Source organism: Hordeum vulgare, chromosome 2H, assembly GCF_904849725.1.
Source record: "Hordeum vulgare subsp. vulgare chromosome 2H, MorexV3_pseudomolecules_assembly, whole genome shotgun sequence".
Classification (NCBI taxonomy): domain Eukaryota; kingdom Viridiplantae; phylum Streptophyta; class Magnoliopsida; order Poales; family Poaceae; genus Hordeum; species Hordeum vulgare.
Window position 1 is genome coordinate 38,303,154 of NC_058519.1, and position 14,368 is coordinate 38,317,521.

Genomic DNA, 14,368 nt, shown 5'->3' on the forward strand with positions numbered 1-14,368 from the left:
TAGAGGTAAAACCGTGGAGATATGTGGTCGGGCTGCCGTGGCAAAGTTGGCTCAAATCAGCCCTAAAACCCCACTATATATAGGAGGAGGAGGGGGAGACTTTCCTTGGGGTCCAAGGACTCCCAAGGGAGTCGGCCGAGCCAAGGGGGAAGGTCTCCCCCTCCCAAACCGAAATCCACTTGGTTTGGAAGGTGGAGTCCTTCTTCCCTTTCCCACCTCTTTTTTTTTCCTTTCCTCTTTGATTTTCTTTCCTATGCGCATAGGCCTCTCTTGGGCTGTCTTACCAGCCCACTAAGGGCTGGTGTGCCACCCTCAAGACCTATGGGCTTCCCCGGGGTGGGTGGGCCCCCCCGGTGAACTCCCGGAACCCATTCGTCATTCCCGGTACATTCCCGGTAACTCCGAAAACCTTCCGGTAATCAAATGAGGTCATCCTATATATCAATCTTTGTTTCCGGACCATTTCGGAAACCCTCGTGACGTCCGTGATCTCATCCGGGACTCCGAACAACATTCGGTAACCAACCATATAACTCAAATACGCATAAAACAACGTCGAACCTTAAGTGTGCAGACCCTGCGGGTTCGAGAACTATGTAGACATGACCCGAGAGACTCCTCGGTCAATATCCAATAGCGGGACCTGGATGCCCATATTGGATCCTACATATTCTACGAAGATCTTATCGTTTGAACCTCAGTGCCAAGGATTCATATAATCCCGTATGTCATTCCCTTTGTCCTTCGGTATGTTACTTGCCCGAGATTCGATCGTCAGTATCCGTATACCTATTTCAATCTCGTTTACCGGCAAGTCTCTTTACTCGTTCCGTAATACAAGATCTCGTAACTTACACTAAGTCACATTGCTTGCAAGGCTTGTGTGTGATGTTGTATTACCGAGTGGGCCCCGAGATACCTCTCCGTCACACGGAGTGACAAATCCCAGTCTTGATCCATACTAACTCAACTAACACCTTCGGAGATACCTGTAGAGCATCTTTATAGTCACCCAGTTACGTTGCGACGTTTGATACACACAAAGCATTCCTCCGGTGTCAGTGAGTTATATGATCTCATGGTCATAGGAATAAATACTTGACACACAGAAAACAGTAGCAACAAAATGACACGATCAACATGCTACGTCTATTAGTTTGGGTCTAGTCCATCACATGATTCTCCTAATGATGTGATCCCGTTATCAAGTGACAACACTTGCCTATGGCCAGGAAACCTTGACCATCTTTGATCAACGAGCTAGTCAACTAGAGGCTTACTAGGGACAGTGTTTTGTCTATGTATCCACACAAGTATTGTGTTTCCATTCAATACAATTATAGCATGGATAATAAACGATTATCATGAACTAAGAAATATAATAATAACTAATTTATTATTGCCTCTAGGGCATATTTCCAACACCTCCCACTCAATTCTTTCGAGAGAAACCTTTCCTCGAGAAAGGATCCGTTTCTAGAAACAAACACTTTGCTTTCGAATCTGAGATAGGAGATGTACCCAACTGTTTTGGATATCCTATGAAGATGCATTTATCCGCTTTGGGTTCGAGCTTATCAGACTGAAACTTTTTCACATAAGTGTCGAAGCCCCAAACTTTCAAGAAACGACAATTTAGATTTCCCTAAACCTCAGTCTATACTGTGTCATCTCAACGGAAATACGCGGTGCCCTATTTAAAATGAATGCGGTTGTCTCTAATGCATAACCCATATACAATAGTGGTAATTCGATAATAGACATCATAGCATGCACCATACCAAATAATGCGTGGCTATGACGTTCAGACACATCATCACACTATGATGTTTCAGGTGGCATGAACTGCGAAACAATTTCCACATTGTCTTAACTGCGTACCAAAACTTGTAACTCAGATATTCATTTCTATGATCATATCGTAGACAGTTTATCCTCTTGTTACGACGAACTTCACTCCGAAACAGAATTGAACTTTTCAATATTTCAGACTTGTGATTCATTAAGTAAATACTCTTGTATCTACTCAAATCGTCATTGAAGTAAGAACATAATGATATCCACTGCGTGCTACAGCACCCATTGGACTGCATACATCAAAATGTATCACTTACAACAAGTTACTATTTTGTTTCATCTCAATGAAAACAAGGCCTTGCTCATGTGGTATGATTTGCATGTCACTAGTGATTCAAAATCAAGTGAGTATAAAGATCCATCAGCATGGAGCCTCTTCATGCAATTTATACCAACATGGCTCAAGCGGCAGTGCCACAACTAAGTGGTACTATCATCATTACCTCGTATCTTTTGGCACCAATATCATGAACATGTGTAACACTACAATCGAGAATTAATAAACCATTGAAGGTGATTATTCAAGCAAATAGAGTAACCATTATTCTCTTTAAATGAATAATCATATTGCAATAAACACGATCCAATCATGTTCATGCTTAACGCAAGCACCAAATAACAATTATTTAGGTTTAACACCAATCCCGATGGTAGAGGGAGCGTGCGACGTTTGATCATATCAACCTTGGAAACACTTCCAACATGTATCGTCACCTCGCCTTTAGCTAGTCTCCGTTTATGTTGTAGCTATTATTTCGTGTTACTAATCACTTAGCAACCGAACCGGTATCCAATACCCTCGTGCTACTAGGAGTACTAGTAAAGTACACATCAACATCATGTATATCAAATATACTTCTTTCGACTTTTGCGAGCCTTCTTATCTACCAAGTATCTAGAGTTGCTCCGCCTCAGTGACTGTTCCCCTCATTACAGAAGCACTTAGTCTCGGGTTCGGGTTTAATCTTGGGTCTCTTCATTAGTGCAGCAACTGTTTTGCCGTTTCACGAAGTATCCCTTCTAGCCCTTGCCTTTCTTGAAACTTAGTGGTTTTACTAACCATCAACTATTGATGCTCCTTCTTGATTTCTAATTTCGTAGTGTCAAACATCGCGAATCGCTCAAGGATCATTGTATCTATCCTTGATATGTTATAGTTCATCACGAAGCTCTTACAGCTTGGTGGCAGTGACTCTGGAGAACCATCACTATCTCATCTGGAAGATTAACTCCCACTTGATTCAAGCGATTGTCGTACTCAGACAATCTGAGCACACGCTCAACGATTGAGCTTTTCTCCTTTACTTTGTGGACAAAGAATCTTGTCGGAGGTCCCGTACCTCTTAACAAGGGCACAAGCATGAAATCACAATTTCATCTCTTTAGAACATCACTTATGTTCCGTCAAGTTTCAAAACGTCTTCGGCGCCTTGCTTCTAAGCCATTTAAGTATTTTGCACTGAACTATCGTGTAGTCATCAGAAACGTGTATGTCGGATGTTCACAATATCCACAGACGACGCTCGAGGTGCAGCACACCGAGTGGTGCATTAAGGACATAAGCCTTCTGCGCAGCAACGAGGACAATCCTCTACAAAGTTTGCTACTATCAACCTTCAACTAAATTTTCTCTAGGAACATATAAAAACAGTAGAGCTATAGCGCAAGCTACATCGTAATTCGCAAAGACCATTAGACTATGTTCATGACAATTAGTTCAATTAATCATATTACTTAAGAACTCCCACTCAAAAAGTACATCTCTCTAGTCATTTGAGTGGTACATGATCCAAATGCACTATATCAAGTCCGATCATCACGTGAGTCGAGAATAGTTTCAGTGGTAAGCATCTCTATGCTAATCATATCAACTATACGATTCATGCTCGACCTTTCGGTTTCATGTGTTCCGAGGCCATGTCTGCACATGCTAGGCTCGTCAAGCTTAACCCGAGTGTTCCGCGTGTGCAACTGTTTTGCACCCGTTGTATGTGAACGTTGAGTCTATCACACCCGATCATCACGTGGTGTCTCGAAACAAAGAACTGTCGCAACGGTGCACAGTCGGGGAGAACACAATTTCGTCTTGAAATTTTCAGTGAGAGATCACCTCATAATGCTACTATCGTTCTAAGCAAGATAAGGTGCATAAAGGATTAACATCACATGCAATTCATAAGTGACATGATATGGCCATCATCATGTGCTTCTGTTGGAATTATGCCCTAGAGGCAATAATAAGTGTATAGTTATTATTATAATTCCTGTATCAAGATAATAGTTTATTATCCATGCTATAATTGTATTGAATGAAGACTCATTTACATGTGTGGATACATAGACAAAACACCGTCCCTAGCATGCCTCTAGTTGGCTAGCCAGTTGATCGATGATAGTCAGTGTCTTCTGATTATGAACAAGGTGTTGTTGCTTGATAACTGGATCACGTCATTGGGAGAATCACGTGATGGACTAGACCCAAACTAATAGACGTAGCATGTTGATCGTGTCATTTTGTTGCTACTGTTTTCTACGTGTCAAAGTATTTATTCCTATGACCATGAGATCGTATAACTCACTAACACCGGAGGAATGCTTTGTGTGTATCAAACGTCGCAACGTAACTGGGTGACTATAAAGATGCTCTACAGGTATCTCCGAAGGTGGTAGTTGAGTTAGTATGGATCAAGACTGGGATTTGTCACTCCGTGTGACGGAGAGGTATCTCGGGGCCCACTCGGTAATACAACATCACACACAAGCCTTGCAAGCAATGTAACTTAGTGTAAGTTGCGGGATCTTGTATTACGGAACGAGTAAAGAGACTTGCCGGTAAACGAGATTGAAATAGGTATGCGGATACTGACGATCGAATCTCGGGCAAGTAACATACCGAAGGACAAAGGGAATGACATACGGGATTATACGAATCCTTGGCACTGAGGTTCAAACGATAAGATCTTCGTAGAATATGTAGGATCCAATATGGGCATCCAGGTCCCGCTATTGGATATTGGCCGAGGAGTCTCTCGGGTCATGTCTACATAGTTCTCGAACCCGCAGGGTCTGCACACTTAAAGTTCGACGTTGTTTTATGTGTATTTGAGTTATATGGTTGGTTACCGAATGTTGTTCGGAGTCCCGGATGAGATCACGGACGTCACGAGGGTTTCCGGAATGGTCTGGAAATGAAGATTGATATATAGGATGACCTCATTTGATTACCGGAAGGTTTTCGGAGTTACCGGGAATGTACCGGGAATGACGAATGGGTTCCGGGGGTTCACCGGAGGGGGGCAACCCACTCCGGGGAAGCCCATAGGTATTTGGGGGGGTCACACCAGCCCTTAGTGGGCTGGTGGGACAGCCCACCAAATCCTATGCGCCAAGGAAGAGAAAATATCAAAGGAAAGGAAAAAAAAGGGGAGAGGTGGGAAGGGGGAAGGACTCCCTCCCACCAAACCAAGTAGGACTCGGTTTGGGGGGGGAGAGTCCTCCCCCCTGGCTCGGCCGACCCCTTGGGGTTCCCTTGGACCCCAAGGCAAGGTCCCCCTCCCTCCTCCTATATATATGAGGCTTTTAGGGCAGATTTGAGACGATTTTCTCACGGCTGCCCGACCACATACCTCCATAGTTTTTCCTCTAGATCGTGTTTCTGCGGAGCTCGGGCGGAGCCCTGCTGAGACAAGATCATCACCAACCTCCGGAGCGCCGTCACGCTGCCGGAGAACTCTTCTACCTCTCCGTCTCTCTTGCTGGATCAAGAAGGCCGAGATCATCGTCGAGCTGTACGTGTGCTAAACGCGGAGGTGCCGTCCGTTCGGTACTAGATCGTGGGACTGATCGCGGGATTGTTCGCGGGGCGGATCGAGGGACGTGAGGACGTTCCACTACATCAACCGCGATCTCTAATCGCTTCTGCTGTACGATCTACAAGGGTACGTAGATCACTCATCCCCTCTCGTAGATGGACATCACCATGATAGGTCTTCGTGCGCGTAGGAAATTTTTTGTTTCCCATGCGACGTTCCCCAACAGCTTCTTGATCTCCATCACCAAAGCACCGGCACGATCTTCTTGTCACCGGTGTCACACCATGATCTCCATCATCATGATCACCATCAAAGTGTCGCCATCGGGGTTGTCGTGCTACTCATGCTATTACTACTAAAGCTACGTCCTAGCAATATAGTAAACGCATTTGCAAGCACAAACGTTAGTTTAAAGACAACCCTATGGCCCCTGCCGGTTGCCGTACCATCGACGTGCAAGTCGATATTAACTATACAACATGATCATCTCATACATCCAATATATCACATCACATCGTTGGCCATATCACATCACAAGCATACCCTGCAAAAACAAGTTAGACGTCCTCTAATTGTTGTTGCATGTTTTACGTGGTGACCATGGGTATCTAGTAGGATCGTATCTTACTTACGCAAACACCACAACGGAGATATATGAATTGCTATTTAACCTCATCCAAGGACCTCCTTGGTCAAATCTGATTCAACTAAAGTTGGAGAAACCGACACTCGCCGGTCATCTTTGAGCAACGGAGTTACTCGTAGCGATGAAACCAGTCTCTCGTAAGCGTACGAGTAATGTCGGTCCGAGCCGCTTCGATCCAACAATACTGCAGAATCAAGAAAAGATTAAGGAGGGCAGCAAGACGCACATCACCGCCCACAAAAACTTTTGTGTTCTACTCGAGATTACATCTACACATGAACCTAGCTCATGATGCCACTGTTGGGGAACGTCGCATGGGAAACAAAAAATTTCCTACGCGCACGAAGACTTATCATGGTGATGTCCATCTACGAGAGGAGATTTCCGATCTACGTACCCTTGTAGATCGCACAGCAGAAGCGTTAGTGAACGCGGTTGATGTAGTGGAACGTCCTCACGTCCCTCGATCCGCCCCTCGAACCGTCCCACGAACCGTCCCGCGATCCGTCCCACGATCTAGTGCCGAACGGACGGCACCTCCGCGTTCAGCACACGTACAGCTCGACGATGATCTCGGCCTTCTTGATCCAGAAAGAGAGACGGAGAGGTAGATGAGTTCTCCGGCAGCGTGACGGCGCTCCGGAGGTTGGTGGTGATCTGATCTCGGCAGGGCTTCGCCCGAGCTCCGCAGAAACGCGATCTATTGGTAAAACCGTGGAGGTATGTGGTCGGGCTGCCTTTGAAAAGTTGTCTCAAATCAGCCCTAATTGCTCCATATATATAGGAGGAGGGAGGGGAGGCTTGCCTTGAGGCTCAAGGAGCCCCAAGGGCTGCGCCACCAAGGGGAGGAGTCCTTCTCTCTTTTCCCACCTTTCCTTTTTTTTTTCTTTCTCTTCTTTTGGTTTTTCTTTATCTTGCGCAAGACAGCCTTGGGTTGACCCCACCTACTTGGTGCGCCACCCCCAAGGTCCTTGTGTCCTCCCGGGTGGGTGGTCCCCCCTCCCAGTGAAGATACGGAACCCATTCGTCATTCCCGGTACATTACCGGTAATGCCCGAAAACCTTCCGGTAACCAAATGAAGTCATCCTATATATCAATCTTCGTTTCTGGACCATTCCGGAAACCCTCGTGACGTCCATGATCTCATCCGGGACTCCGAACAACATTCGGTAACCAACCATATAACTCAAATACGCATAAAACAACGTCGAACCTTAAGTGTGCAGACCCTGCGGGTTCAAGAACTATGTAGACATGACCCGAGTGACTCCTCGGTAATATCCAATAGCGGGACCTGGATGCCCATATTGGATCCCACATATTCTACGAAGATCTTATCGTTTGAACCTCAGTGCCAAGGATTCATATAATCCCGTATGTCATTCCCTTTGTCCTTCGGTATGTTACTTGCCCGAGATTCGATCGTCAGTATCCGTATACCTATTTCAATCTCGTTTACCGGCAAGTCTCTTTACTCGTTCCGTAATACAAGATCCCGCAACTTACACTAAGTCACATTGCTTGCAAGGCTTGTGTGTGATGTTGTATTACCGAGTGGCCCCCGAGATACCTCTCCGTCACACGGAGTGACAAATCCCAGTCTCGATCCATACTAACTCAACGAACACCTTCGGAGATACCTGTAGAGCATCTTTATAGTCACCCAGTTACGTTGCGACGTTTGATACACACAAAGCATTCCTCCGGTGTCAGTGAGTTATATGATCTCATGGTCATAGGAACAAATACTTGACACGCAGAAAACAGTAGCAACAAAATGACACGATCAACATGCTACGTCTATTAGTTTTGGGTCTAGTCCATCACATGATTCTCCTAATGATGTGATCCCGTTATCAAGTGACAACACTTGCCTATGGTCAGGAAACCTTGACCATATTTGATCAACGAGCTAGTCAACTAGAGGCTTACTATGGACAGTGTTTTGTCTATGTATCCACACATGCACCGTGTTTCCAATCAATACAATTATAGCATGGATAATAAACGATTATCATGAACAAAGAAATATAATAATAACTAATTTATTATTGCCTCTAGGGCATATTTCCAACAGCGTCTTCTTGCCATTCTCAACCTGGAATAAACATTAGAGCAACAGTCTCATGTGGGATCCAGGAAAAAGCACATTCATAATTTTCTAGTTTCTCATCATGGATGGTTCGAAAGCAACCGTCTTTTTCAATAGCAACTAAATTAAGATTTACATGTGGTTACCTACAAATCATGGACTATGGGCTAGAAAATATGGCCCTTTTGTGTGTGACTCGGTTCCTATAAAACAAAATACGATGTTAGGAAAAGCACATTCATACTATTTCTAGTTTCTCGACATGGAAGGTCCGAAAGCAACCGTCTTTTCCAATAGCAACTAAATTGAGATTTACAGGTGGTTACTTACAAATCATGGACTATGTGCCAGAAAATCTGTCCCTTTTGTGTGTGACTCGGTTCCTATAAAACAAAATACAATGTTGCAACACACTACTTGAGGTAATATGGGAAATTGCTGAAAGATGTCGTTATGTCAGTCTATGCTTGGCCAGTGTCACAAGACAATAATGGTGAGATACTACCTATGAAAATACCTATACTTCGTTGTGTCCATAACAATAATGACTTGATGGTAGACAGGGTTAGTGTTCTTCTGGCATTATAAACTGAAGGCGAAAGAGCAACAACTAAAGAACGGGATTGAAGATATGAGAAGCGTACGAGCTTGGGGCATGCTTGAAGAGCTCAAACGTGGCGAGAATGGTCATGGGAACCCTGATGCCACCATCTTGATCCTCCAGCAACCTAGGGATGAGGCCTTTGGTGAAGGGTTCATAACTCTACCAGAACTTGAAAAATCCCGAATGGATGCTCGTGTTCGCTGTCATACTTGAAAAGATTAGATAAACCATGTAATCCTGATCTTGGTTGGGCTCTTGAGATCACATAGACCATGTTAGCATTAGGTACAGTAGAGCTTACAGAGAAATGAAATAAGGTAACACAACATGCTCAATCAATTTTCTGATTTCCTCCGAACAAGATACAACCTGCATAGATGTCAAATCAATAAATTTTACTCTTAAAATTCAATTCCCACTTTAGTTTTATTTACCTTTAAAGGAGCACTTTTATTTATTTGCACGGGCAAACATGAATAAAAATTCATGAAATTTATACTTTTCAGAAGCATTTCTTTTATTTTTTATTTTCCAAACAAAGTTTCCGTTGGGTAATTTTGAATAGAAAAAACTAGATGAAATTTTCCCAAAAATGGACAAAAAACAATCAAAATGTGCTTCAAAAAACGAAGAAAAAACGCGGCTTGTGCGTTTCTCGGCCTGGCCCACGGCCTTCTCTTTGCGTGCATCACAACTGAGCGAAACGATCGAGTCCACGACCTGCAGGGCGAGCTCCTGCTGGCTCCTGCCGCCCGATTTCATCCGACGACCACGCGCAACTTTCGCTGCTACAAAAAATCGGTGTGTCGGCGCGGTTGAGGAAAACCCTAGCTCATTTTCCCCTCGCGCCCCGCTCCGTTTCTCGCTCCGCAACGGCGGAGAAAAAGGCATCGCCGGCCGCCGGCGACGGTGTAGAACACCACCGCGCCGATGCGAGCCCCTTCCCCTTCCCTTTCTTCCTTCATACTCCAACTCCACCTGCTCGCGCGAGAGAGAGGAGAGAGGCGCGGCTGCGCCCCCTCTGACCCCATGCGTCCTGCGAGCGCGTGAAGTGGCGGCGCCCTGGCTGGCCCCCTTGCCGACGTGCACCGTTGCCTGCCCCTTCGTCGGTCGCGCGTTCGCCTTGCCTTGAGCGCGCCGACGTCGAACGGTCTGGCCGCAGTGCCCTTTGTCCCTGCTGGTTCTTCTTCTAGATGCCTCGCTAGTCGATGTGCATCGGAATCGAGAGGAACGACGTTGCACTGCGGCGACGCTCTTTTCCGGCGAGCTCTAGGCCCTTCCCGGCGAGAAAAACTCTTTGCCCATTTGTGTGATTAGGGTTCTACGGGAGGGAAAAATCTTTGATTTCTTTACTATCGAAAATTCTAAACCAACCTTGGACTGATACCATTGATAGAATGTAAGGATCATCTAGGCTAGAGATTAATGGTAGTGCATCTATACACGACATCTGTCTAGGCATTTGAGAGAGAGAGAATAGAGGGGTGGGAGGAAGAGGGGTACCTTCACATTGGCTCGACGATCCTGTCGAGGTGACCATGATGGAGGGCGACGGCGGTGACGGTGAATAGGCAGTGGTGGCGCCGGAGCTTTCCGTCACTACTGCGCTGACCTAGATCGATAGGATGTGTCGATGGGGTGTGCGGCAACACGACGAACCTCGTGTTGCGTGTTGTAGGCCCACACCTCTTTATATAGATCAGGTGACAGGGGGTCGTCAACCATAATTGTTTCGATGCCCCCGACCAGGACGTGAATCTAAGGCCCGAGTGGGCCATTGGGCCCACTCGAAAGGAGATCATCCTAACAAAGTGGTCTTCTGACCCAGTAAACCCAGACGGAGGGAGTAGTATATAGAGTATAGATATATAAGAGATGACGAAAATACTCGGATTTGTATCAATGGTTAGTCACTTCTGTGTTTTTCGTCAGTATTAGGCGAAAAATGATTAACAAAATCCTAATTAAAACATTGGTGAGCCTATGGAACCATTTGAGCTCAAAATAAGCACGCAAGTAACTCGTAAGAATAGGCTGTAAAGAAAAGCAAAATCGCTAATTAGATGTTGGGTTGCCTCCACAATGTCAAAGAATTGGGTGAGGTTCCTCGACCATTTTTGGGGTAGTGACGAGGCTATGGCCTCCTTTTCTCTCTCAATGCGTGTGTATATGATGTGATATATCGCTCTATGTTCGCTCATGTTCCTTATGTGTTGCCGTGGCGTTCTCTTTGTCGTTGTTGCAAACATGGCGTAAGTTTTGTCCAGAAAATGGGTCAACTTTGATATTTCTAATATGCACAAGGGTTTTACTATTACGACTTTTTCTTCAAGGCGTTGGTACGTATAGCTGGACCCAGCATGATGACTTTTTGAGTGTGTGATACAATGTTAGGCCGACTATGGAGATGAAGGGAGTGAGGGGTGGGGTGCCTTTGGTTCGTGCTACTGATTGGACTCCTTAAGAACCGATTTGTAATTGCTAATTTTCTAAAACATCTTGTATCATTGGAAGAGCAGAAGCTACAAGCCGAGTTGTAATTTACTTATTTTGTCGAATGTCCTGTATTAGGCCATCCTTTTGCCAGCACTCAAGGTGAAAACCATTGTGCATTTACAACGGCATGACAACGATGTGGTGCGTTGTTCCTCTCTTGTGCTTCTTATTGCCGATTTAACGGAGACATCTAGTTGTGCATCTCTACACTTATTAGTGTGCCCGCATACGAGGTCAACCACCGAAAACAAGAATTTTCATGAACTATCGTCGTCCTTTTCATACTTAAAACCAAACGTCGGGCAATCAGGTAAAAAGTGGCCATCCCTGCCCCATCAAGGGATAGCCAATAAACCAAACACACCCTAAGATTTTTCACAACATCATGTAGTGTGTTTTTATTTATGCATCATTTTTAAACTTTCCTTTTAGTTAAAGGATGCTTTTGGTCAATTAAGAGGCGCCCGTGATGACTTGTATAAGAGCAGCTGCGATTATACTATGTTAGAAAAATGTTTAGAACATAAATTTACAGCGCTACATGATTAGACACACACACACACAAAAATGTTCAACGGCCCTGTAATCTGAACGTCGGGGATCGTATGTATGAAACCTATTAGTAATTGATCTTGCAATCTCTTCTCTTCCCCATGTTTTGGAGCTTCAGAGGTTGCATGGCATCTGAGCATATCGTGGTGGACGAACATCATCATCAATATAAGAAAGAAAGAAATGAGCTGTTCTTCATCAAGCTTACTACATAAACGGTGGGCCGATGCATGCATCGCTTGTCTTGTGTAATCGTAAAAAACCCGAAGATCGACCGTGCGAAGACGTACGCGCGCGCCAGATCAGACGTTGATCCCTTGCATCATGATCTTGAACTCGCCGAAGTCGACGCGGCCGTCGCTGTCGCGGTCGACGTTGCAGATCATCTCCCGGACGTTGGCCAGGCTGCTGGCCTCGGGCATGCCGAGCTTCTTGAGCACCTCCTGCAGCTCGGAGGCCGAGATGAAGCCGTCGCCGTCGACGTCGAACACCTTGAAGGCCTCCCGCATCTCCTCCTCGTCCTCCCCGCCGGCGCCGCCGTCCTCGCCGTCGTCCGCGAGGGCGCCGAAGAGCGCGTCGCCGAGCGCGCGGTGGAGGCCCTCGAAGTCCTCGAAGCGGAGCCCGGAGGCGCCGGGGGGCACGTGCGCGCCGACGGTGGCGGCCAGGCTGGCGCGGTCCGCCTCCAGCCCGAGCGCGTCCAGCGCCTGCGCCAGCTCGTCCACCGTGATCTCGCCGTCGCCGTTGCGGTCGAACATGTCGAACACGCGCCGCAGCCGCACCGCGTTGAGGCTGCCGTTGCGCAGGCGGAAGGACGGCGACGGCGCGCCCTTGGACAGGGGCTTCGCCGCGCCCTGGCTCTGCTGGTGCTCGCCGGCCATTGCCTTGCCTTGGCGCGCCGATCGCTAGCTTATTTTCGGACGGTGTGGGGAGGAGGACCGCGCCGAGACTCGCGCAGCTTTATAGGACGATCGAGGGGTGGAAGGAGGAGCGGAGGCGGATGGCTTCCCTTCCTTCCTTCCTTCCTTTTTCTCTGCCGGGAAATCCATCGCCTACCATACTATTTCCATGGAAACAACCGATTCACGGTGGACGCGCTGGATCTGTCGCACGGGAAGCAAAACACGCTGGGAATCGATCGGCCGAGTTAGGTATGTTGCCCCTGATCTGGGGCGCGATCCCGCGTGGAGTAGACAGCACACTTTCGCACCGGCTCGGGTTGGCTTCGCTCTCTTCGTTTGTGAGCCTCTCGCTTCCGTGGAAGCTCCTGTTCATACCTCTTGCCTGCCTCGCTGACTGTGGGCCGTTTTTCCTATGTCTTCTCGTCCCATGTCCCCCCTTTCTGATTTAAAAGGTCCATTTGTCAGCTAGATCAATAGTTCAACAAATGTAATACAATTTTCAAAAAATTTAAAGGAGGACAAATATAATACAAATGCATGTCACACAAGTTATGGCAACCCCACGAGTGCGAGTTTTAAGGATGGGAATGGGTCGGCCCATGGACCTGCTACTGCTAGTCGTCAACCCTCTGCTTTGTTCGGGGATGATATGGGGTCGGTCCAATGGTTCGATGGTTGTTGGCCTCATGCCCCTGTTTCCTCCATCGTCAAAAGGTATACAAATTTTGTCTCAAGTAAAACCGTGTAATGTTTGATCAAGTTTGTAGAGAACCTATCAAACTATGATAGTACCAAAACCGCTGTCATCACTGGATGTCTCTGTTCGTTTTTTAACAAGCTTCATTGCACGACCTACAGAACCATATAGATTCGGGCAAGGGTAAGGTTCCGGTCCAATTCACGGGTTATCAGAAACAACACACATACGAACATAATACGGTTCACAATTCATGGACTCAACCAGCTATGGAAAGAGTTGAGCTCAATATGGATGGTTTTTCTGTTAATGGAGTCGGGGGTGCAAGCATGATTCTGAGAGATCATGCGGGGTCAATCATCTTTAGCTCATGTAGACACCCACACACATGCAGCGATGCACTAGAAGTAGAAGTGCTTGCGATAAAAGAAGGAATTTCTTTATCCTTACAATGGAGCACTTTACCAATTGATATGGAGTCAGATTGCTCAGAGGCCATCTCAATGATCAAGGAAGGAGTCGCGAACAGATCGAAGTATGCTTTTAGTGTTCGAGAGATCGTTCTTAGTATGTTAGAGAGAAATTCTTGTATTGCTCATACTAGTCGGAATTGTAATGGCGCTAGTCATTTCATGGCTAATTTTGGCAGGTTACAAGGCCGAACCGTTGTTTGGTTGTGCTCTGGCCCAGAAGAAGTCCTGAAAATTGTTGG

General features: G+C 46.3%; 1 protein-coding gene across 1 annotated transcript; it reads right to left on the minus strand.

Moving 5' to 3' along the window:
• Positions 1 to 12,207: 12,207 nt before the first annotated feature.
• On the minus strand, positions 12,208 to 12,938 carry LOC123425243 (probable calcium-binding protein CML24). Its single transcript, XM_045108918.1, has one exon. The coding sequence runs from the start codon at positions 12,936 to 12,938 to the stop codon at positions 12,363 to 12,365; it is 576 nt and encodes a 191-aa protein (XP_044964853.1). The 3' UTR covers positions 12,208 to 12,362.
• Positions 12,939 to 14,368: the final 1,430 nt, after the last annotated feature.